Source organism: Diabrotica virgifera, chromosome 10, assembly GCF_917563875.1.
Source record: "Diabrotica virgifera virgifera chromosome 10, PGI_DIABVI_V3a".
Lineage (NCBI taxonomy): Eukaryota > Metazoa > Arthropoda > Insecta > Coleoptera > Chrysomelidae > Diabrotica > Diabrotica virgifera.
This window is the reverse complement of record NC_065452.1, coordinates 138,605,589-138,631,965: the sequence shown is the minus strand read 5'-3', so window position 1 is coordinate 138,631,965 and position 26,377 is coordinate 138,605,589. Positions and strand designations below refer to the sequence as shown.

At 32.0% G+C, this 26,377-nt stretch overlaps 1 protein-coding gene across 6 annotated transcripts in view; it reads left to right on the top strand.

Moving 5' to 3' along the window:
- LOC126893266 (furin-like protease 1) overlaps positions 1-24,726 on the top strand; it is a 412,563-nt gene extending 387,837 nt beyond the window's left edge. For 4 of the 6 annotated variants that reach the window (XM_050663278.1, XM_050663277.1, XM_050663274.1 and 1 more), the window contains exon 10: positions 15,012-24,726. In XM_050663278.1, the coding sequence (XP_050519235.1) occupies positions 15,012-15,472 (461 nt within the window). In that variant the 3' untranslated portion in view covers positions 15,473-24,726. Of the gene's footprint in view, positions 1-8,171; positions 8,455-15,011 lie in introns of those variants that run through there. The other 2 variants (XM_050663275.1, XM_050663280.1) reach the window with 2 other exon arrangements.
- Positions 24,727-26,377: the final 1,651 nt, after the last annotated feature.

Genomic DNA, 26,377 nt, shown 5'->3' with positions numbered 1-26,377 from the left:
TTGACTCCGAATAATGCTTCTCTAGTTCCTAGACCCTTTCTAAAACCCATCTGTGAATCACTTATTTCTTGTTCTAATTTTACGTGGATTCTGTTATGTATGATTTTAAGGAAGGTTTTCAATGTGTGGCTCATTAATGCAATTGTCCGATAGTCATTGCAATCTTTAGCATTTGTAATTTTTGGAATCGTTACAAAAGTTGAGAGAAGCCATTCTTTGGGTATGTGTCCCGTCTTGTATATGGAGTTAAAAAGGTCTACCAAGACATCAATATTATCTTCATCAATTACCTTCAATAGTTCAATTGGTATTTCATCGGGTCCTGGAGCTTTTCTACCTTTTGTGTGTTTTATGGCATAAATAACTTCCTCTTTCATTATTTCTGGTCCCGTGGTTTCTCCGTCAACTTCTAATTGTTCTCCTTTTTGGTCATAAAATAGGTGTTCAATGTATTCTTTCCATCTACGTAATTTGTCTTGCGTTTCAGTTATAGTGGTACCATCTGCATTTGTTAATATCCCAATTGGTTTGTTACGATTTCCTGAAATCATTTCTTTAACCTTCTTATGGGTGTTGAAAGTGTCATACCTTGCCTCACATTCCTCAATTTCTTGACATTTAATGGACATCCATGTTTCCTTAGCTTGTTTTATTTTCTGTTTTATTTGTTTATTAATTTCTTGATATTTAATTTTATCTTTGTTTTTGTGTATTCTTCTTTCATCCATCTTTTCGAGACTTTCTTGTGTCATCCATTCTTGTTTGGCAGCTTTTGTAAATGTTAATGTTTTACGTCCCACAGTCTCTATTGTGTTCTTTATATTCTTCCATTTTGTTTCAATATCTGTAATGTTCTTATTTTGTTGTTTTATTTCTTGGATACTCTGATTTATTTTATTTCGAGTTTCTTGGTATGTATTTGGTTCTCTTAGTTTATCAATGTATATTTTTGGTCTAGATCTTTTCATTAATGGTTTTCTCAATCTTACATTCATATTAGCTACTACTGGGTTGTGGTCCGAGTTTACATCTGCTCCAGGGTAAGTCTTCACTACTGTAATAGAGTTCTTGTACCTGTTCCTTATCAAAATGTAATCTATCTGTTTTCTTATAATTCTATCTTTGTTGTCTCCAGGAGCTTTCCACGTGTAGAACCGACGATTTGGTAATTTAAACATTGTATTCATAACTACCAGTTCTTCTGTTTGGCACATCTGAATTAGTCTTTCACCACGCTCATTTCGCTCTCCCAATCCATACATTCCAACACAACACTCCACACTTCCTCTGCCCACTTTGGCATTGAAGTCACCCATTAGTATCAGAACTTCACGTTTTTTTGTTGTTTTCATTATTGTTTCCAATTGCTCGTAGAAGTCTTCTATTTCTTATTCCTCCTTGTCAGCTGTTGGTGCATATACTTGAATAACATTCATTTTCCCCATATTGGTGTTAATTTGTAGCATTATAATGCGATTCGAAAGCGGGGTGAAACCAAGTACGGATTTTTCTATTTCCTTGTTTACCATTATGGCCACACCATATCGGTTTGTTCTGTCCACACTATATACATTTTAGTAATTATTTATTACACAAGAGTTCTGGTAATATTTTTCTTCAATATGAAGGTCACATTGTAGATTAATGTTAAACCTAATAAGCCGTAGCCATTTTTATAATAATTAAAAATGTGCCAAATTATCAATTCAAAATTAGATAAAACAAGTTTGTGGTAGATCAGTAAATTTTAGACTTAAAATTTAAGTGCAATTACCCGATGTACTAATAAATTTAGAGTCGTATTGCCACCGTCTTTATTTTATTAAGTTCTACCAATATTATATAAGGTACTGTTTACTGTGATTGTTTTATTTTTTTGTACATAACTCGAGAGACTTTTTTTATTTATGTTGTTATATACGGTGTCCCCCAAATGAGATTAAAACTCGGATGGAAAGTTTTTGAATATGGAATCACTTTGAAATTTGATAAATGTAAAGCATTTGTCCTAAACTACACACCGTAGCTGGAACAACTGCTAAATGATACTAAAAATCTTACAACTATCCTCAGTTTGTTTAGCAGAATTGTATTTTAGTGCAAATGATGCATTATATTATTTTCCATAATTTTTGTCTCTTTATTGTGTATATTTATTTATATGCGTGAGTTGTAGTGAAACATTGGTGGATAATTCCATTATGGTACAGAATATCCAAAAAAGTTATTTAAAAAAATGTAGGCAATGGTATTATCCAGGCATGGAAATATACCAAATTCTACAGGATGATTAATAAATACGTGCTAAAGTATACATACAATATTTTAAATAGGACACATTGTATATATTTTCTCATACTTAGATTTTTCTCATAATACCTGTTCTTAAGACATTAAGTTTCACACTACTATACAGGGTATTTAACGAGTCTTACTGTGTAGTAGTGTCAAACGCCATATTGTAAAAACAAGGATTCTGATTCTGAGAGTATTCTATGAAAAAATATACACAGTGTCCTATTTAAAAAATTGTATGTTTGCTTTACCATGTAGTTATTGATGGCCTTGTAGAATTCGGCATATCATCCAAGCCTGGAGAATATCATTACCTACATTTTTTCCAAATAACTTTTTAGGATATTCTGTACTATTATCGACCAATGTCGCACTAAAAACTATATATAACGAAGTTACAAACATATTATTTAATACTTCAGTGACGTCTTCCAGTGATATTGATTGTTTCTATTTATTTTGAAAGTTTTTCTGTGAAATTTAAAAACTATTCCTCATATTAAATACATAACTTTTGAGGCACACTGTATACGAAAAGTAGTTCCTGAAAGTATGTTAACCATTAATTTTAAGAGTATGGAATCTGAAATTTATCCCGGCAAATCGACAGTCTCCCATCAATGATGGCGTACTGAAACTGAACCAGGTCACATAACGGCCAAGTTATTTAATATACCATATACATAAACCAATTCATGCTATGAAGTTTGTCATGGGGAAAGTGTCGAAACATATCACGACAATATTCATTTGCTTACAGTATGACACAGCTTGTAGGTTTCATCCGCTTTGTTTCAATATGTTATACAAATATACATATAAATCAGTTTAAAATGATGAATTATGTGCAAATGACCGTCCTTTTTCAAACGAAAAAAAGAAACAACAATTTTGGGCTCCACAATTTCAGCACATCATCAAGTTCATGATACAAAGTTGCTTAACGATTTAAAAAAAGAAGAAAGACAGCTACAGTTCTAGCTTTTTAACTATAAAGTATGCCAATACTAAGCCTATAATAATGAACTAAATTTAATAAAATATAAATATACTTACACTTATATTTATTGTATTAGATTTTGTTATTACTTAATATTGACATGATTTATACTTAAAAATTGATAACAACTGTACCTAACATTATTTTCTCCGTTTCTTAGTGGTTAAGTAACCGTGTATCATGGACCTGACGATGGATTGAAATTGTAGAAAGTTGTATCGTCACAGGTATAATAAAACCAATTGTGAGCAAGTCGTTTTCTATTTTCTTTTTTTTTCTTTTGAAAATCAGTTTCATTATGTTCTTGAATGGGATTTACTGTAGTGATAAGTCTATAAGGGTCTCATAGAGCGCTTCCAACCATCAATCCTATCCAAAAACGATTCGAGAACGTGTTTTTAGTCAGTTTTTATCTAGTATTATATTGAGAAATAAATACATAGGAGGTGTTCCGAGTCCTTATAGATTTATTTGTTAAGTTTGCCCAAACTTAAGCTATATATAGGTACATAACATCAAGCATGTCACATAATTTGCAAAATCAAAAATGTATATAGTTCTTATTAAAAAAAATAGGATTTATTTAACTTTAGTATCACTATTTTTGGTTTATACAGACACCCTTATTCCAGTAAAGCGTCATAAAATGTTTTAATGCTAAAAGGGTGCTAAATCTCGACAGAATCAGAGGGTTATTAATATAAAGCAATTCTAAAATAATAATTGTTCTCTAAAACTTTGTATATAAATGAATATTTCCTTTATATTATTATTATTATCGTATTCGAATTTTAAAATTATTATTTAGGTGCGTATTTTTTAGATCTGAAGAGAAAAATTAAGTGACATGTTTTAATAAACCTTTCCCTAAAATAATAACTTTAACAGTGTAAATACTACAAAATCTTAGATACCTACTTTTAAGTATTGTCCCAAATTCCAGATATTTTGACTTGTGTATTCGGTGATTTTGAACATAGGAAATTTTGATTTTTGTATAATTCACGGTATCTGTCCGATCTCTCATGATATTAACAGTACATACCCTAATAGGTCTTAACCTTTCCGTTTTATTTTGTACCTGGTTCTTCCAGTTGTGAGAGCCGGTTGTTACGCCATCTACCGCCATAATCTCTTCCCCATGTGGTGTGTAATGAGTTGGCAACACTGTAGTTTGCCTACAATATTAAAATTGTATGTATTACTTGTATTATGTTTGAAGTTATTATTTTAGGGGCTCGTGTACATCACTCTTGACGATATTATTGCCTAATAGGCAACAAGTTTAATGTGAAATGTTTGTTTTAACTCGGTCAAAGTGGATTCTGTGGCCTAATTGTAAGAAATTTGTAACAGCGCGATCACTTTTTATTCAAACACCCTTGGTAGGTCAGAAGCTCAATAGTTTGGTACCACTTCGCGGCACTAGTCAAAAACCTTTTACCTAAAACGATATACATCGACTGATTCTTTAATAGTTAAGAAAGGACCACCATTTTTCCACAATTTTTTCTCCTTCTGAAACCTAATCATACATCAAAGGAATATATTTCAAACAAGCTACTAAATTATCTATAAAATGCAGCACCAAATTCAATCATGTTCGATTCAACAAAAAAGTGTCTTCAAGCAAGATAGCTTCAAACAAGATTCTTTTAGATTTCGTCTAAGGATTCTAGCAAAATGTTAGGTCAAGAAAAAAACTTTTAACAAAGTTTATTGTTTACTATGAACTGCAAAACATTGTTCAACAAACATGAGGATCTTTTACTAAAGTATGTTAGAGTTAGGAGGTAAAAGAAGTGGTGGTAAAATGGTTCAGTCCTTATTTTTACCTCGTTGCGGGGGTGATAGCTGTGTTTAGATTTTTTTTAAAGTATTGCAACTGTTTTTATCACACAATCATAATATTATGAATTAACCCGTCCAAATATTTGATATTCTGTATTTTATTCTTGATTTCCTCGAGCGGGCCGTCGAAACGTTTGCTCAAGGACTAAAAATAGTACAGGAAGGTGCTAAATATTTGAAAAAATGTTATATTAATTGTAAAACAACCAATTTTATTCTATACAATTCTTCATGTTCAGCTAAATTGGGGATCCATTCAGAAACGATCAACAAAATGTTGTAAGTAGTTAATCGTTGAAGAATTGATTGCGAAGCATGTAAAATATCAATCGAACTTACATTCATTAAATCGATATCAAGAAACTTGCATTGCATGTATAATAACAGCGCAGCGCACAGGAAATTGTCATCTATCACATCTAAAAAATGATCGCATCTTCATTTAATGATCTGACTTACAGACCAAAACCTGTTTCCAAAATTAACATCCATCTAATGTTCTATCCTTTTCTATTGTTGTACTTAAACCAAAAATTGCTTCTAATTTGGATATTTCATTAAAGTATAAAACTTTTAAATTCATTAAAGTATAAAAGGGGCATTTCTGGGATGACTTTATGTTCTGTTTGTTTGCTAATGATGCCAAAAACTCTATTGTTAGTTATTTTAAGTAAAGTTATCTTGTAAATAATCCTCAAAAATATTAACAGCACAATTTTAAAGTGTTGTACCGGGTGTCCCAATAAGAATGGCTCTCGGCCATATCTCATGAACCGTTTATAGTACCTACAGCTTTGAGAAAAAAATATTTATAACAAATAAAATTAACATGAAGTAAAACTCCCTAGTGTAGTTGGTATATTTAATCATTGATTAAATATACCAACTACACTAGGGAGTTTTACTTCATGTTAATTTTATTTAACTAGATGGTATACAGCCAACCTTCGGGTATTATTCCGTTTTATTTATAACAAAAGTTGGCTCGGGAAAAGCCTGGAAATTATTTTCATAATTGTAGGTCCACCGCTAGAGGGCGTAATCGAATATCAAAAATAAAAAAATCTAAATTTTACAAAATTTTCCTAATAAAGGGGCACTGGAAATTCGATCATCGTATTCTTCATAAAATTATGCGCATATTTGATTTCACAAGTTTAAGTCTACCTTTCCAAATAAGAGGTAGGGGTGAGTGGGAACCTTGTTATGAAAAAATGGCTGTAAGTCCGGTTTTGCTAAATCGAATTTTGCAAACTTGGCTTTGTTGAAAACAGATCTTTTTCGTCAATGTAAGAGTTATAATTTCGAACCAGCCTAGAAGGCGTTACAACCAGTAATATGCCAGCTAGAAGGCGTTATTTAATTTTTTTCAGAAATCTAGTTTTCTTTGGAAAATATTAAATACAAGTATGCATTTCTAATCCTGTATTATAAAATCTGATTAAATTAGCAATAGAATAGCGAAAACCACATGTTACCTTTTTTTATCTCGAGATATCTTAAGAAACGTGTTTTTAAACATAACTGTTACTGTCACCTTTAAATTAAGTTAAGGAAAAGTAGTGTGTTATGGAAAAAACAAAGAAACATTTTCCAGATGTTAACGTATATAAATATAATTAATTAAAACAACAATAAGACAAACAACACTATAAAATATAACAAAGAAATAAACACAACTATTTAGTGACGACCTAAATGTTCAAATTGTTGCCCATCATTTTCGATGCAAGAATTTACTACACTACTTGAGAAAACATGATCCAGATAATAAGAAACGCCATTCAAGCCATTTCGAGAGCAGAAATTGAGACTGCTGTTCAATCTACTATTGAAAGAATAAATGCTTGCAACGAAAATGATGGGCAACAATTTGAACATTTAGATGGTCACTAAATAGTTGTTTTTATTTCTTTATTATATTTTATAGTGTTGTTTGTCTTATTGGTGCTTTAATTAATAGGGCGTTTCAACGCTTCTCATTTGTTTCCAGCCTCTGCCATAATGTCGTATAATTCGTGTATAATATTAATATACGGCATATGACAGACGCTCCAAACAAATGAGAATCGTTGAAAAGCCCTATTATATACGTTGACATCTAGGAGATATTTCTTTGTTTTTTTCCATAGCACACTACTTTTCCTTAATTTCATTTACCGGTGACAGTAACAGTTGTTTTTAAATTTACACGTTTCTTAAGATATCTCGAGATAGAAAAAAGATATCGACATGCGGTTTTCGGTATTATGTTGCTAATTTGGTCTAATTTTGTAATACAGGATTAAAAATGCATACTTGTATTTAATATTCTCCAAAGAAAACTAGATTTCCGAAAATAATTAGATAACGCCTACTAGCTGGCATATTACTTATGAGGCTATTTCGAAAATAAGACTCTTACATTGACGAAAAAGAGCTGTTTTCAACAAAACCAAGTATGCAAAATTCGATTTAGCAGAACCGGACTTACAGCCATTTTTTCATAAGAAGGTTGCCACTCACCCCCACCTCTTATTTGCAAAGGTAGACTTAAACTTGTGAAATCAAATATGCGCAGAATTTTATAAAGAATACGATGATTGGATTTCCAGTGCTCTTTCGTTGGGTAAATTTTGCAAAATTTTGATTTTTTAATTTTTGATATTCAGTTACGCCCTCTAGCGGTGGACCTACAATTATGAAAATAATTTCCAGGCTTTTCCCGAAGCAACTTTTGTTATAAATATTTTTTTCTCAAAGCTGTACTATAAACGGTTCCTAAGATATGGCCGACAGCCATTCTTAGTGGGACACCCGGTACATATAGTGTATAATAAAATGGCTAGTTATTAGTATAATAGACGCAATTTGTATTTTACAGCGTACTAGAAGAAGATATACATCGGATATATTTAGGTTTTGGCCTCTAATCTGAAAGCCAGAACGTTAAATGAAGTTAATATTTTTCCTATAGTGTGTATTTTAAAATGATTCATAGGGTGTCACCCGGTCACTCCTTTGTTTAATTTAGTATTTATTTCAGTTTGTGCTATCCGGTGTTCCATCCAAATGCTTGGCAGTAAGTTCTTTTGATCAAAAAATTTGATTCTACACTAGTTTTTATCTATTTTATTTTGAGTAAATTATTCTTTATATTACATAGATATTTATTGTATTGTATTTCCTCATAATTGTCTTCCTCTAAAGCGTAATGCATATCTGACTGCGGAAGTTACCAAACTAGAAGGCGTTTGTTGTAATTACACAATATGTTGTATGTAAATAATATTTGTAACCTAAACAGAATAAAATATAAATTATGCAAACTGATTTTCAAATTTACCATTCCTAGAATTGGTCCTTTATAATCTGAAACACGCAAAATCAGTCATTTTGTTGGCCAGAAATCAATGTTGTTAGGAAAAAAGCGTTTAATAATAATTATAATTGTTCAAGAACTAAATATCAATAGTGTTAACTGGCAGCAAACTGACACTAATCATCCAAAATTCTCATACGATTTTAAGAAGTTATAAGTATTATTGGTTCATAAAGTCAAGTGTTATATACAGGGTGTTTGGTAAATAATGGGCCATAGCCCATAACCTTGGATTCCTGAGGTTAAAATATGTCGATTTAAGCTAACTTACCTTAGTACAAAAGTTGATAATAACCGAAATACAGGGTGTCAAAGTTAAAATTTTATTTTATTTATTTTTGAATATTTCCTGACAGGCATAGGACAACAACACGAAATTTGGTAAGTGGTGCTGGTACTGTACACCCTACTAAATTATGTTAAACAAACGTTTCTGGCTACTACCAGAGGCGTACGACGGGGGAACGTGATAGGTTGACACGTCCCAAATTCTACGCCACTGGCGGAATTTCTATTTTAGTGCAATTTTTTTATTTTCCAATACTTTCTATGTAAATAACATACTCTTCATTCGTAATGATAAAGCCATTAGTTTTCGAGATATTTGAAGCTAAAAACGAATGAGCATAATACATTAATCAAAATAAGTGTGCCATTTCATTTTTAACTTCAAATATCTCGAAAACTAATGACTTTATCGTTACGAATGAAAAGTATATTATTTGCATAGAAAGTATTGGAAAATCTAAAAATTATACTAAAATAGCAGTTTCATCAGTGGCGTAGAATTTGGGAAGGGTCAACCATTCACTTTCCCCTGTCGTACGCCTCTAGTAGTAGCCAGAAACGATTATTTAACATAATGTAGTAAAGTATATAGTGCCTACACTTTCTGCCAAGTATCACACGGATATGTCAAATAGTTTTATAGTACCGGGCACACATAGTTCTTAAAGTTTTAAATAAAGAATAAATTATTAAAAAAAAAAGAATACTTTAAAATAATTTGACATATCCGTGTGATACTTGACAGAAAATGTAGGCACTGTACATCCTACTAAATTATGTTAAATAATCGTTTCTGGCTACTACCAGAGGCGTACGACAGGGGAAAGTGAATGGTTGACCGTTCCCAAATTCTACGCCACTGATGAAACTGCTATGTTAGTATAACTTTTAGATTGTACAATACTTTCTATGCAAATAGTATACTCTTAATTCGTAACGATAAAGTCATTAGTTTTTGAGATATTTGAAGTTAAAAATGAAGAGGCATACTTATGTTGATTAATGTATTATGCTCCTTCGTTTTTAGCTTCAAATATCTCGAAATCTAATAGCTTAATCGTTACGAATGAAGAGTATGTGTTTTACATAGAAAGTATTGGGGTCCAAAAAATTGCACTAAAACAGCAATTCCGCCAGTGGCGTAGAATTTGGGAAGGGTCAACCATTAACGTTCCCCGTCGTACGCCTCTGGTAGTAGCCAGAAACGTTTGTTTAACATAATTTAGTAGATTGTGTAATACCAGCACCGCTTACCAAATTTCGTGTTGTTGTCCCAGGCCTGTCAGGAAATATTCAAAAATAAATAAAATAAAAGTTTAACTTTGACACCCTGTATTTCGGTTGTTATCAACTTTTGCACTACGGTAAGTTAGCTTAAATCGACCTCAGGAATCTTAGGTTAAGCTATGGCCCATTCTTTACCAAACACCCTGTATAGGAGATATATGGTCTTATGTCAACATCAAGTTACAACTCCACACACTTGAGCCTGTCTCCTGACACTTGTAGCCAGTATAAGTAACTATATAATAAACATATAAAAAAACATAAAAAACCGTTGTATATACTTTTTTTAAATTATGTGTTCTTATTGTATCTATGCCATAAGATAAATAAAAAAATATAATAAATAATAAACATATGCAACACCCAAGTATTTTACACATCCATCATCTCAACTAAGCAAAAAGTAATCATCCGAGGACGTCAAGTGACATAAGAAGAAGAAGGTATTAAAATTGGTAAGTTTTTGCCGAATTTTTTCTGCATGATTGTTGTGGTAAAATTGTTGTCAGATTTGTGGTTTTATTTGATGTTTTTTTTTATTTTTTGATCATACACTAAGCATCAAAATTAACGCGCCACCTTAAAAATGGAACATTTTTAATGTCCCGTATTTCCTAAACCTGTTGTCCGATTTGGGTGATTTTTTTAGTATATTATAGCTTTATTCTTCAAGAATATCGATGTAAGAATATTATTGCTGAACAGGTAAGTGTCATTGTATACCGGGTGTAACAATGATAGTGTGTTTTTTCCTCAAAGTTTGGAACACCCTGTAGAATATTCTAGCGTATATAAGATATTGAAATTAAAACTAAACTGTAGCCTTAGGCTTTCTTAACATTTTGCATTTCGATTCATTCACTTATGTGGGATAATAAAAAAGTTAGGTACTTTAACAACTAGCCATGTTATTCATCAATACAGTGTGTTTCTAAATAAGTGCGACAAACTTTAAGGAGTATTTCTGCATGAAAAAATAATGACCATTTGCTTTATAAACATATGTCCGCAAATGCTTCGTTTCCGAGATACGGGATGTTGGAATTTTTTCTTACCAACTGACGATTTATTTATTGCTCTAAAACCGGTTGAGATATGCAAATAAAATTTAGTAGGTTTTAAGAATTTTATATTAACCATTGGTGTGCATACCGGTCATATTACCCTGTCACATTACTCGTATGCACGCCAATGGTGAATAGAAAATTCTAATTTGTACGCCAAAAAATGCGCAATAACTACCTCTTAAAACCTACCAAATTTTATTTGCATATCTCAACCGGTTTTACAGCAATAAATAAATCGTCAGTTTGTAAGAAAAAATTCAAATCCCGCATCTCGGAAACGAAGCATTTGCGGACATATGTTTATAAAGCAAACGGTCATTATTTTTTCATGCAGAATTACTCCTTAAAGTTTGTCGCACTTATTTAGAAGAACGTTGCTAGTTGTTAAAGTACCTAAATTTTTTATTATCGAACATAAGCGAATGAATCAAAAAGCATAATGTTAAGAAAGCCTAAGGCTATAGTTGAGTTTTAATTTCAATATTTTATATACGCCAGAATATCCCACAGGGTGTTCCAAACTTTGAGAAATACACACAGTATCATTGTTACAACCGGTATACAATGACACTTATCTGTTTAGTAACAATATTATTACATCGATATTTTTGAAGAATAAAGCTATAACATATTAAAAAAATCACTAAAATCGGACAACAGGTTTAGGAAATACAAGACATCAAAAATGTCCAATTTTTAAGGTGGTGCGTTAGTTTTGATGCTTAGTGTATTTTATACTAAGAACTGCGCAACAAAACGTATTTGATAGACATTTTTGTTATATTGTTGCAAAATTCTACCTGCTTCCGATGTTTTCCTCTAAAAAATCTTCCCCTCCTACACTTATTATCATATTTATTATCAGCTGCCATTAAATATATGAATGTCCGTTTTAATTTTTCTTTTTGTTTTAGTGTTGTAGTGAAATTAATTATTATTTAAATGAGAGCATAATCTTCCAGTGCCAGAAAAAGGTTCTGTGTCCGACTGACTTGTAATGACTCTTTAAAAGTTCATTCAAAATAACACTGAATATCATCTGTTATATCTTTGCACCAAATAGGCAGACAGATGAACTTAAAAAACTAAAAGAAGTTACTTTGACTCAAAATTTAAAGGCATGAGTTAGTTTCACACAAGCTGCAAACTATAAAAAATAAGTATACGTTTTTGCTTGAGATTGCGTCTTGTTAGTGGACTAAATAAATTTCTTAAATTTTTTAAAATACTTACTTAAGCCGTCCTCTTGTACCTTACGGTGTCGAGGTAAGTGGAGAAATCAGACGTCTCCATGCCTTTCGGTCAGTAGCTAGTCTTTCTGCTTCTCTCCACCCAATATTTCTTTTTACGCAAGCTTTTCCAATATTTGCGTTCCACGTTCTTGCTGGCGTGCCTCTTCGTCGTTTGTTGTCAGATGCCGCTTTCCATACCCTCTTTACAGTTCTACCTTCACTCATTCTTGCCATATTTATGTGCGAACCACGATAACTGTTTCGTTTCAAGTATGTCTAATGTCCTTCCAATACCGCACCTTTCACGTATGTCTTCATTTCTTATACGATCACGTCGGGTCACCCCGGATACCGCACGTAAATATCGCATTTCGCATGCTTGAATTTTACTACGGATGTTGTCGTTCACTGTCCACGTTTCACTACCGTAGAGTAGCACCGGCTCGTATACAGTTTGAAATACTTTCATTTTTGTTTTCAGGCTTACTTTTTTCTTCCTAATAAAACTTTTATTTAGTGCATAGTATAATTTTGTTGCACTCATTACCCTGCTGTTTATTTCTGGTTCTATATTTCCTTGTCCATTCATTGTTGATCCTAGATTCTTAAAGTCCTCTACTTGTGTAATGGTCTCATTATTCAGCTTTACATTTATATTTTCTTGAGTTTCCGATATTACTAAAGCTTCTGTTTTTTAAATATTTATTTTCATCCCAAATTTCTTAAGGCCGCGTCCCACCATCAAATAATTTGATCAAACTGGTTTGAGCAAACTGAAAGTGACAGTTAGTGACGTCACATCCTGAGTGTTCATTGTGGATAATAATGAAAAATTTTAATTTTAAATAAAGTACAAACAAGTTAGACAACTCAATACAAAAAATTTGATCAAACTAGACTGATAGTGAGAGCACAGACTTTTAGAATTTCAAAAAAACTGCAATTGTGACGTCACTTTGACGTACTTCCGGAGTTTGCTCAAACTGTTTGATCAAATTATTTGATGGTGAGACGCGGCCTTTAAAGGCTTCATTCCAAACATCCACATTCACTTGCAAGTCTTTTTCTGATTTTGCCACAATTACTAGGTCATCGGCATATATCAACTCTGACACGTAAACTTGTTGAAGTTTATACACCCCAACCCTAGTTCTTTTTACCCTTACCCCAACCCTAGTTTAGAGGCATGAGTTAGTTTCACACAAGCTGCAAACCATAAAAAATAAGTATACGTTTTTCGGGCGATTGCGTCTTGTTAGTGGACTAAGTAAATTTCTTAAATTTTTTAAAATAATAAACTCAAAATAAGTGTATTTAAAAGAAATACTTACAATACGAATTAACCTGCAAATATTTAGATAATGTCAGCATGTTTTATCAAAATAATTTCCATTCACTGCTGTCTACAAAGCTCTTAACTAAGTTTAATAATATTAGAAAAATTATTATTAAACCCACTCAGATTTCAGAGTTACATCGCGTTACACGATTTTTTTGCTAAGTCAATCTTTCGACGCTCTCCCTGGAGTCTTTCTTACATCAGGTCATATAGATTGTAATTAATTATTTACTTTGAAAATGTGACAATTATGTTTTGGAGTGCAGTTTTTAAGACATGCAAGCTTTTATTTAATTTCTAGTATGGTAGTAAGGTAACGGACATGGGGTAAAAAATTGGCCAGGGGGAGGAAAATACTAAATGATCTTTTAATATCAGTATTTGAAATATGGTTTGTGGTTAATTCAACAGTTAGTTGCACAAAATTATATGTATTGTGCACTGCATAAATCATAAATGATATTTTAAATATATGAAATTCCAAAACACATTTCGAAATTCTTTCATTTGATGCATGTGCGTATTTCCACGGTACAGCTTTTTAACATTCATTCATTTAACACAAAAATAACAACAAATTAATTTGATGTAAACTTCATTTGACTTAATGAAAAGTTAATATCAAATGAATGCCTTCATGAGCGAAAACATTACTGTTTCATTTAAAGAGCATTAATCTTATTTTCTTGTCCTAGTATTTTGAAAAACCTCTAAACTTTCTGACCTCCCTATACAGGGTAATCACCTTCTGTAACAAAGTCCCTTATAACCGTTATTATAGGAAATGCCAAAAAATTTATTTACAAAAATAGGAGGCAAGTACAGCGCCTTCCGACACTGTACATCATCAAAGATATGTTTTTTTTTATGAAATACCCTATATTTTATTTTAAATTTAACATCCGTTTCACTTCGTCGTTACAAGAATATAAAGTTGTTTAGAAAATTGTAACAAGCTCTGCACCCTGTATAATTGAAAAGGGTTATAAAAGTAAAAACCTGTTGTAACCATAGTTGGACTTTGTCACAGGAGTTGATCACACTGTATATTTTGTTGACAAAATATCCTTTCCCGTCATTTTTTTCTTTTTATTGTATTTTCTTCGCATTTTAACGGTGACGGATTACATGATTCTTCTTTAATACATTTCTTCTATAAAAACCACCGTGGTAATGTTATACATTGTCTTAATCTTCTGTACATGTCTTACATCTTATTTTAGATATCTATATAAGTTGATAAATTATTATTCATATATAATACGTAATTGATGAATTTATTTTTTTGTAGATTGTTCTCCCAACTACGTGCTATACAAAGGTTTTTGTATAAACAGCTGCCAAGAAAAATTCTACAACACAATTTTAGATTTCGACACCCCAGAAGAGATAAAGCGATACCTTAAAAATCAAACCTGCACACCCTGTCATTACACATGTAAATCCTGCAAAAGCTCTTTAGACACTGGTTGTTTAGAATGTTACAGCGATGCTGAGCTTGTGATATCATCATCAACAGAATCATATTGTTATCCCATCCATATCGTCTCAGAAGTACTTTCAGAAAAGTGGTACTATAGAATGTTTATAGTCAGCATCATAATGCTAGCGTGTAGCATTCCTGTGGCTATTTACCTTTGCATTAAGAGAAGAAAAGTAAGCCGTTATAGAGACAATGTAGTAAATTACGACAATATTAGAAGAATGGAAAAAAATATTAAATCGAATGTTTACAGCGATGACAGTGAGTGAGAGACAATTATAAAAAATACATTGAATATTCTTTTAAACAAGAATTTCAATATTATATTATCACAACAACTACTAGACAGCTTAATGTTTGCGTCAAGGCCAATTATGGTTGTATCTACGTAATTATCCTGCTACCAAATCGAGTATTTTTAATAGAAACAGTCTAATTGTAATTACGGTTGATCATTTCTACAGCCAATACAGCCAAACATTTTATTAATGATTTAGAATTGTTGTGACAATATATATATATATATATATATATATATATATATATATATATATATATATATATATATATATATATATATACAGTAGGAAAAATGAAAGAATACCCATGAACGAACATATAAAACACGCTGTATTTTCCTGTCACCGTGTCACACAAAAAATTGGCCAGCGCAAGTACATGTAATAATTATTGTTACATGTACTTGCACTGGACAATTTTCTTTGTGACACGGTGACAGGAAAATGCAGCGTGTTTTATATGTTCGTTCATGGGTATTCTTTCATTTTTCCGACTGTATATACATGTAATAACGTACTATCATGGCTGTTCTTTAAATTCTTAGTAGAAGGAACACAAACCACACTTTTTATAAGGTAAAATATTATTTGTGTAAAAAAATGTTCAGTATATCAATCTGAAGTGAATCTCAGTTCTCAATGAGACTGGTACAGTGGCGTAGCGTGAGTGTCGGCTGCCCGGGGCGGAAGACAATTTTGCCGCCCTCTTATTTAGGTATTTTAATTTAATGTATACTATACATTACATACATTAATTATAGAGAATTTTAGGCGAGAACAGTCATCATTATTTTGAATTATACAGGTTAGATTTTAAATAAAAAGGTTAATCTAAGCTTTATAATCACGTTTATTAATACAAAAATTCTTTTACTTTAACCAATTAGGTACATTGATATAACTTAGGTACCTATCACTTAAGATTAGGTACCTACACCTTGACGATCGGCAATATTAAATAAAATCAATTTTTAATTAGAACTAGAACTGTACTACAATGTTATATTTTTATTTTTATTGAAAAGTAATATGAGTATTTGTTAGAATTAAAAACAAAACTTCCGTCTTCAATTAAAAATTGATACGTCTACTTTTTTTAACAGCAAAGGCTTTTATTGCACCGTCAATGTCTATCGCATCACACACCTCTTGCTCAATAGACAAAATAGCCAAATTATTTAGTCTTAGAGTACTCATTGTCGATCTTAAATCATTTTTAATCAAGTTCAATTTTGAAAAACTTCTCTCACATCTGGTATTGCATATAGCAACTGTGAAAAATATTAGGAACATTATTAAAATATTTTGCAGAATATCTTCCAGCTTGGATTTAACAATAAATTTAAATAATTCAAGTGTGTCTGCATTAATCAATTTAATTTTGTTGCCTGTAGCAGCAACGAAAGTCCGCAGTCGAACTCATTCCAGCTTGAAATCTTGCTCGTCAATTTCGTCAGATGCGTAGTCTAGATTATATTCAGTGTTGTCTGGATGTAATAATATAGCCGGCGTTAGATAAGCAAACTATCCGTTAAATTCTGTAGCTGTTGAAAACGCTCACGAATTTCTACAATAAGGGTAAGAACAGAACAAGTGGGTCGCGGTGGAGGTGGAGGTGGAGGTCGCGGTCGATGTCGACATCCATGTAAAACAAACACATTGTAGTGAATGGAAGAGAACATAGCAAGTAAGTCGCGGTGGAGGTTTAGCGCGATGCCATCCAGGAGGTTTACATCGATGCTTTTGAAAATAAAATGAGTTTGTTTTACATGGATGTCTACTGCGCGGCCTACAAGGATGCTTCCCTGTGATTGGTCCGTTCGAAGCCAAGTTGTCATTACCTGCGCTATCTGAGTTGATACTTTTTATATAATCCCTTTTTTGTTTTCAGTTTATTTTTGAATTTTTAAAGTAATTAAATTCAGTAAATTTTTGAAATATGAAGGAAGGAACGAAGATCTGATTATTTACAGCTGACATTTCGTCACGATCATCACTTGACTGACACAACATCGCAAAAGCACAGTTTTTTTGTTATTCAAATTTCATTAAACTACTTCACTTGTAGGCCAGGGTAATAAGACAAAAATATACCCTGTTCGTGACACTTCAGCAGCCAGGGTACTGAAGCGTTTTTTCGACAGGTAATACCTATAGGAACAAATTATAACTATTTCCTGCGTGGGATCTGGCGGCCATTTTTATTTATAAACAATTAACTGTCAAAAAATGGCATTTTCCCCTTTTTTTTCAAATCAACGGAAAACAGTGAAACTTGTGATTTTTTTGGTACAAATATCTTCGAGATTATGGAAAAAGCTTTAAAATGACGTATTACAAAGTTTGATATACTCATTTATTGTTAATATAATTGCGAAAAAAGGTCGGAATTGCAAAAAAAAGATTTTCTCAATAACTGTTGTAAAAATTAGTGTACAGCTTTGAAATTTTTGTCAAATGAGGGTTCTTTGGTGCTTAATATGTGATAAAAATTTCAAAGCGATTCATTTAATTGTTTAAATTTTATTCAAATTGTTTATCCCAGAGAGCATTATTTTGCAATAACATAAGTCAGAAAAAAATGACCTTCGAACCATTCCACAGGTGTCAAATGAAAGAGCATGAGCTACATTTTCAACACGGTTTAAAAAAGTGAATAAAAAATGCATTTATTAGTAATAAACAATTATGCAAAAGTATCGTAAATTTTTCTTTATAAACTTTTTGAATAACTTTTTCCAAAAAAATTAACTTTTGTACCCTGTTTTAAGTGCAGAACTACCAAGTAATGTTATCTATATAATTATTGATAAAAAATTGTAATAAATATGTATAATTTCTTATATAACAAAATAAAAAGTGTATAAGGAAAGATTTACGATACTTTTGCATAATTATTTATTACTAATAAATGCATTTTTTATTCACTTTTTTTAAACCAAGTTGAAAATATAGCTCCTGCTCTTTCATTTGACACTTGTGGTGTGGAATGGTTCTAACGTCATTTTCTTCTGACTTATGTTATTGCAAAAAAATGCTCTCTGGGATAAACAATTTAAATAAAATTTAAAAAATTGAATGAATCGCTTTCAAATTTTTATCACATATTAAGCACCAAAGAACCCTTATTTGACAAAAATTTCAAAGCTGAACACTAATTTTTACAACAGTTATTGCGAAAATAATTTTTTTTTGCAATTCCGACTTTTTATCGCAATTATATTAACAATAAATGAGTATATCAAACTTTGTAATATGTCATTTTAAAGCTTTTTCCATAATCTCGAAGATATTTGTACTAAAAAAACCATAAGTTTCCCTGTTTTCCACTGATTTAAAAAAAAAAGTGAAAAATGCCATTTTTGACACTTAATTGTTTATAAATAAATATTGGCCGCCAGATCCTACGCAGGAAATAGTTACAATTTGCTCTTATTGGCTCCGTGCGTATCCCCTCTACTTACAGTCACGTGACACGCTGTCAGATTTTGTAAGGACGTTTTAAGATTGAGTCTTATGGGATTATTTTGTTAAACTTGAATATTTTATTGTGTAGTGATAATAACCGAATACAATTGTTAGAATTCATTAGTTATTAATTTATACTGTAATTTATAGTGCAACAAAAATATTTTCTTTTTCGTTAATAAAGATTTATTGACATAAACTGCGATAGTGAGGTTATGTATACAAAATCAAACTGATAATCAATATTGGAAAGTGAAGAATTTATATCAGATTAAGGGCGTTTTTATTTTCTGTTTATATTAATACATAATATCACTAGCATGACACGGCATTTTTTTTAAATGTCTCATTTAAACATACATAAGGCGTCCTGATAAAATTTCAAAAAACCGCCACCATGAGCAGGTCGGTCGATTTTGCTTTGACACTTGGAGCACTTGTTAACGCTTGTTAACGCTCGGAGCGAAAAGATATTACCTATCGAAAAAACGCTTCAGTACCCTGGCTGTTCAAGTGTCATGGAAAAAACCTTATTACCCTGGACTATTGATAGTGGTTCTAGCTCGACTGACATCGCAGGTGACCTGTGACCTCCTTGTTATGTGCTGTCGACATCGACCGCGACTTAACTAGTAGCATCCACCGCGACCTACACCTCTACCTCGACCCACTTGTTCTGTTGTTACCCTAACTCTATCCAACTAAGAAAACAGCTTTCGCTTCAAGTCATTTTCACAAAACAAGTTAGCGTCTCTAGTTCCGTAATCAAAAATATGCTTTCTTGTTATGCGCCTCCGAGGTTTTATGGAAATTACAAGTTCTTCACACATATTTTTTGCATAACCTACAGCGCCATTTGCCCATTCCTCTCTTTTCTCTGTCAATATCATCTGCACAGCATTTACTTTCTGAGCGCACAATCTTATGTCAAGTCCCCTTGTTTGTAAATGTTTTTGTGCATCATTCACTTCATGTAGCACCGGTTTACACAGGTCCAAAAAACAAAGAAAGGAAAATGGCTGCATCGAAAAAAAAAACAATTAACTTATAACAAAATAAATATTTATTCTTTTTATAAGAAAACCAACTAACATAACAATAATTCTAAATAATTCAATTAAAATTAAAGGCATTAAAAAAACTCTAACCAATTAAATGTTTGAACAATCCACTTTCTTGCAGTGAACAAAAACCTAATTTATCATACAATGAAAGTTTCATTGCATTCAGCTGATCTGTCTGTACCTGACTGCAGAGTTGAACAATTTTTTCTTGCAATTCGTATTAAAACAATTAAGTGTTTTCTTTGTTCCACATACTGAATAACGTATAGGGTAGTAAAATAATTGCCGATGTATGTAATAGAAGTCATTCTCGCTGATTGTTAGGCATAAACGAGGAATTCCCACAAGTCAGTATAGACGTTGTTGCCAGTTGCTACAAAATATCATTCAAAGAAAATTAATTCCCTGAATTCGTCACAAAATAAGTATGTAATGAAAAATTCCGTACTCCTTTCAATCGCTCCGAATTTGTAGTTGCGATAAAAATAGGTTTGTTCGTAGTACGATCCAATCGATCAGCAACCGTTGCCAACCATCAGACGCATGCGCAGTTAACAGTTAGCGCTGCGCAGTTAACAGTTCGAGTTCGTAGACTACGAACGCGCTTGCGTCTGACGGTTGGCAACGGTTGCTGATCGTTCTACGAACAAACCTAATATAAAATGGTTCAAATATTTACAAAATACACTAAGCATCAAAATTAACGCACCACCTTAAAAATGGGACATTTTTAATGTCTCGTATTTCCTAAACCTGTTGTCCGATTTTAGTGATTTTTTTAGTATATCTTTATTCTTCAAGAATATCCCTGTAATAATATTATTGCTAAACAGGTAAGTGTCATTGTATACCGGATGTAAAAATGATAGTGTGTTTTTTCCTCAAAGTTTGGAACACCCTGTATAATATTCTAGAGTATATAAAATATGGAAATTAAAACTCAACTGTAGCCTTAGGCTTTCTTAACATTTTTCTTTTCGATTCATTTGCTTATGTGAGATAATAAAAAAGTTAGGTTATTTAACAACTAGCCATGTTATTCATCAATACAGGGTGTTTCTAAATAAGTGCGACAAACTTTAAGGAGTAATTCTGCATGAAAAGATAATGACCTTTTGCTTTATAAACATATGTCCACAAATGCTTCGTTTCCGAGATACGGGATGTTGAATTTTTTCTTACAAACTGACGATTTATTTATTGCTCTAAAACCGGTTGAGATATGCAAATGACATTTGGAGGTTTTAAGAGGTAGTTATTGCGTATTTTTTGACATACAAATAAGAATTTTATATTCACCATTGGCGTGCATACGGGAAAATTCTTAATTGTATGTCAAAAAATGCGTAATAACTACCTCTTAAAACGTACCAAATTTCAGTTGCATATCTCAACTAGTTTTAGAGCAATAAATAAATCCTCAGTTTGTAAGAAAAAAATGCAACATCCCGTATCTCGGAAACAAAGCATTTGCGGACATATGTTTATAAAGCAAACGGTCATTATTTTTTCATGCAGAATTACCCCTTAAAGTTTGTCGCACTTATTTAGAAACACCCTGTATTGATGAATAACATTGCTAGTTGTTAAAGTACGTAACTTTTTTATTATCCAACATAAGCGAATGAATCGAAAAGCAAAATGTTAAGAAAGCCTAAGGCTACAGTTGAGTTTTAATTTCAATATTTTATACAGGGTGTTAGTAAATAATAATGAAAAATTTTAAGGGCTAATTCTACATGAAAAATTAATACCAGTTTGCTCTATAAACATATGTCCGCAAATGTTTAGTTTCTGAGATACGGGGTGTTGAAATTTTTATTCCAAACTGCCAATTTATTTATTTCTCTAAGACCAGTTGAGCTATGAAAATGAAATTTGGTGAGTTTTAGGAGGTAGTTATTACGAATTTTTTGACATACAATTTAGAATTTTGTATTCATCATTGGCGCGCCTACGGGCAATGGTCTAAATTTTTTTAAAGAAAAAAATAGTACGCCACTGAGATATTTCGAATTAAAAATTATTTTTAAATTCCACCTCTAATTTATGACAAAAAACCTTTCTTGTCTTTTTTTCATATGATGCACCGTTTTTATTCAGAAAAATAAAACATCTTGGCGCGAATTTTTCATTTCTTAATACATCATCAAGAACTATCCAATATAATAATATTAAACTAGAACAATAACAGAAAATATTACTAATAAGATTTCAACTAGGTGCAAAGCTGCAAGAAATGTTTAAAATGATCTCCTTTACAGATAACAGAAGAATTTTATATTCATCATTGGCGCGCGTACGGGTAATGGTCTGAATTTTTTGAAGAAAAAAATAGTACGCCCGTGAGATATGTCAAATTAAAAATCATTTTTGAATTCCTTGTTCAATTTACGACAAAAAATCTTTCTTTCCTTTTTTTCATACGAGGCGCCGTTTTTATACAAAAAAATAAAACATCTTAACGCTTACCAAGTATTTGAGGTAGTTTCCATATGCATAGAAACTCGGTTCAAATACTTTGTAAACGTTAAGATGTTTAATTTTTTTGCATAAAAACGGCGCCGCATATGAAAAAAAGGCAAGAAAGATTTTTTGTCGTCAATTGAACGAGGAATTCAAAAATGATTTTTAGTTTGACATATCTCAGTGGCGTACTATTTTTTTCTTCAAAAAATTCAGACCATTACCCGTACGCGCGCCAATGATGAATATAAAATTCTTCTGTTACCTGTAAAGGAGATCATTTTAAACATTTCTTGTAGCTTTGCACCTAGTTGAAATGGTATTAGTAATATTTTCTGTTATTGTTCTAGTTTAGTATTACTATATTGGATAGTTCTTGATGATGTATTAAGAAATGAAAAATATGCGCCAAGATGTTTTATTTTTCTGCATAAAAACGGTGCATCATATGAAAAAAAAGGTAAGAAAGGTTTTTTATCATAAATTAGAGGTGAAATTTAAAAATAATTTTTAATTCGAAATATCTCAGTGGCGTACTATTTTTTTCTTTAAAAAAATTCAGACCATTGCCCGTAGGCGCGCCAATGATGAATACAAAATTCTTAATTGTATGTCATAAAATTCGTAATAACTACCTCCTAAAACTCACCAAATTTCATTTTCATATCTCAACTGGTCTTAGAGAAATAAATAAATTGGCAGTTTGAAATAAAAATTTCAACACCCCGTATCTCCGAAACTAATCATTTGCAGACATATGTTTATAGAGCAAACTGGCATTAATTTTTCATGTAGAATTAGCCCTTAAAATTTTTCATACTTATTTACTAACACCTTGTATACGCTAGAATATTCCACACGGTGTTCCAAACTGTGAGGAAAAAACACACTATCATTGTTACACCCGGTATACAATGACACTTACCTCTATCTCAAATACGAGACATCAAAAATGTCCCTTTTAAGCATAGGCGTAACCAGGGGGTGGTTTTGAGGGTTATAACCCCCCCTTTTGGATGTACTTTGAGCTCTATACGCTTAACACCATTATTATTCCATACCCCCAGAGACCTACAAGTAGATGTAACCCCCCTTAGGATCATCCTGGTTACACCTCTGTTTTTAAGGTGGTGCGTTAATTTTGATGCTTAGTGTATTTTTATTATTTATGGTTCAATTTATGGCGGGCAGTCGGTGGCAGGCAGCCCCTGCCGCCCCCACTACGCTACGCCACTGGACTGGTAGCAAATATACCCCAGGAAACGAAGCCGAAAAAGCACTTGAAAAATCTATAAGTTACTGAGCACTATTTTTGAACTGGAATATCTAAGGGGAAGTCACCCCAAGGTACGCCTTTTCCATTGACTCCCCAAGATATTCCAGTTGAAAAATAGCGCCCAGTAATTTTTCGATTTTTAAATACTTCGTTTTCTGGGATAATAGTAATAATTCCAGACCATGGCCTAGAATCCTAAAAATAATGTATTACAATAGTCGCCAAGGTCTACACACACTTCTTGATTTTACCTGCACTTTTCGCCTCTTATACCTTTATTCTCAGATCCAAGCTGTTATTAGTATTCTCAATAATAAATTAAGTCTTTGTTAATGTATAACTTTTAAATTGGTCACGTACTAATAATACTAAGAAGTTGCAGAATAAGTCTCGTAAGAATAAACAGAGTGTGTTACCTGACAATATAAAACAACGTACTGACTCGTTTACTTGAAAATCTCTTTAGCATAATTTTTATATATTTTATTGTTGCAGGGCGTTAGCAAGTATAATTTATAGTAATCGTCATATCTTGACAACCCCTGCATTGTTTTTATCGACAAGATGTGATAGAATAAACATTAGTAACGTAATTAATAATTACTCAGCTCAATAACGAACTATTAGTGATTTTATTTAGATTGTTTAAGACTTTTATATAGTAAAAATATACATTCCTCATCACATCCAGCGAAGGGCAGTGCCTGTGAGTGTATACCAAAATATATTATTTTAATTATTGTAAATGTAATTTGTTGCGGATACTGCCCTTATTGATATATTTTAAAATTCTCAGCAATTTATCCACTGAATGACTGGGCATGTTTTTATTTTTATTAATTAATGTATATTTTAGAAATATTTATATTGTAAATATAGTAGTATATGTGTACTTATAAATTGTTAATATTAGCATATCAGATATTATTAAATGGAGTCCTTATCCTTTATTTTCCTTCATTATTATACTAAATTCATGAAAATAAGTAACAAAATCCCGGACAATTCCATTTTTCAAAAATGAATAACCATTTTCAATTTCGTTGCAAAACGAAAATACAGCCGCATCATATTCTAGTCCAATCAGAGAGTGCAGCAAGCACCTCTACCGGTTTCGAAACTTATTAGTCTCTCATCAGGAGGCACATATGCTGCTCTCTCTGATCCAACCAAAACAAACCCCGGATTGCAACGAAGGAAATGGCATAGATGCGGCAACTGCTAGCAAAAGACTAAGTTTTCACTCTAATGGCATATAAAACAACATAATGTTACTCTACATCCCACCAGACTGAAAACATAATTCCATTTTTATCACCAAGTTTTCGCCAAATGTAGGCAACTTATAGTTCCTCGTTGCAATGTAGCCTGAGTTTTAATTATTCCTTAGACTAACGTCTAAAATAATTTTTAAATATACTTATTTGTCGACTTTAAAGAAGCATATGACAATTCCAAAAAAACTCTGATGCGTGATAAAAATCACCATTATCAAGACTATCTGCAGTGAACATTCAGAGCAACACATTAACTCTTTTGAAGCATGTAAATAGAGGAATTGGACAAAGCCACACTCTCTTGAACATATCTTTAGAAAAGATGTACAAAACTAAACCTCAAAGCCAATTTAAACAACAGAAAAACTATATAGACGAAGCAACGAAGCACTAAAAAGCCCAAAACCTAAGAATGTTGTGCAGTAAGATGAATCGTCATGCAACTTTTTGCATTCAATTTTTTTGCAAAAATTTTGTGAATGAGAAAATGCATTTTCAAAGTGCATCTCGAAGAGATGGAAAATGAAAAATTTAGAAGTCAGGAAATATTGACGAAAATGAGTTCAATTTTTGTATTTGGGGGTTTTGAACGTCAGTGAACACAAATTTCATGACGGCGATGGTCTCCGAGGTACCTGGTGCCCAGGGTGGTGCTCGTCACCTGGGACGATCGAATAATTCGCGAAATGAAGATTGCATCGAAAAACTGAAAAATACGCGTTTAATATTTTTCAAAAATCTATCGAATGACACTAAAGACGACCTCTCACTCCATCCCCTGGAGGTGGGGTGGGGGTAATTTTAAAATCTTAAACGGAAACGCCCATTTTGGTATTACAGATTTATATTGCTTACGTAAAAATAAGCAACTTTTATTCGTGACATTTTTTCGAATTGTGTATAGATGGCGCTATAATCGGAAAAAACGATTTATCGTGATACCATAGGTAAATTATAGAAACGGTCTAATATCTCGAGAAATACACTTCCAATAAAAGACCAAAAAATACATATTTAATATTTTTCAAGAACCTATCGAATAACATCAAATACGACTCTCCACTCCACCCCTTGGAGGTGGGGGTGGGGGTTAACTTTAAAATCTTAAATGAGAATCCCCATGTTTTATTGCAGATTTGGATTCCTCATGAAAAAATAAGTAATATTTATTCGAAACATTTTTTAGAATTGTTAATAGATGACGCTAACAAATAGTGTTTCCGATTATAGCGCCATCTATTAATAATTCGAAAAAATGTCTCGAATAAAAGTTACTTATTTTTACGTAAGGAATCCAAATCTGCAATAAAAAATGGGGGATCCT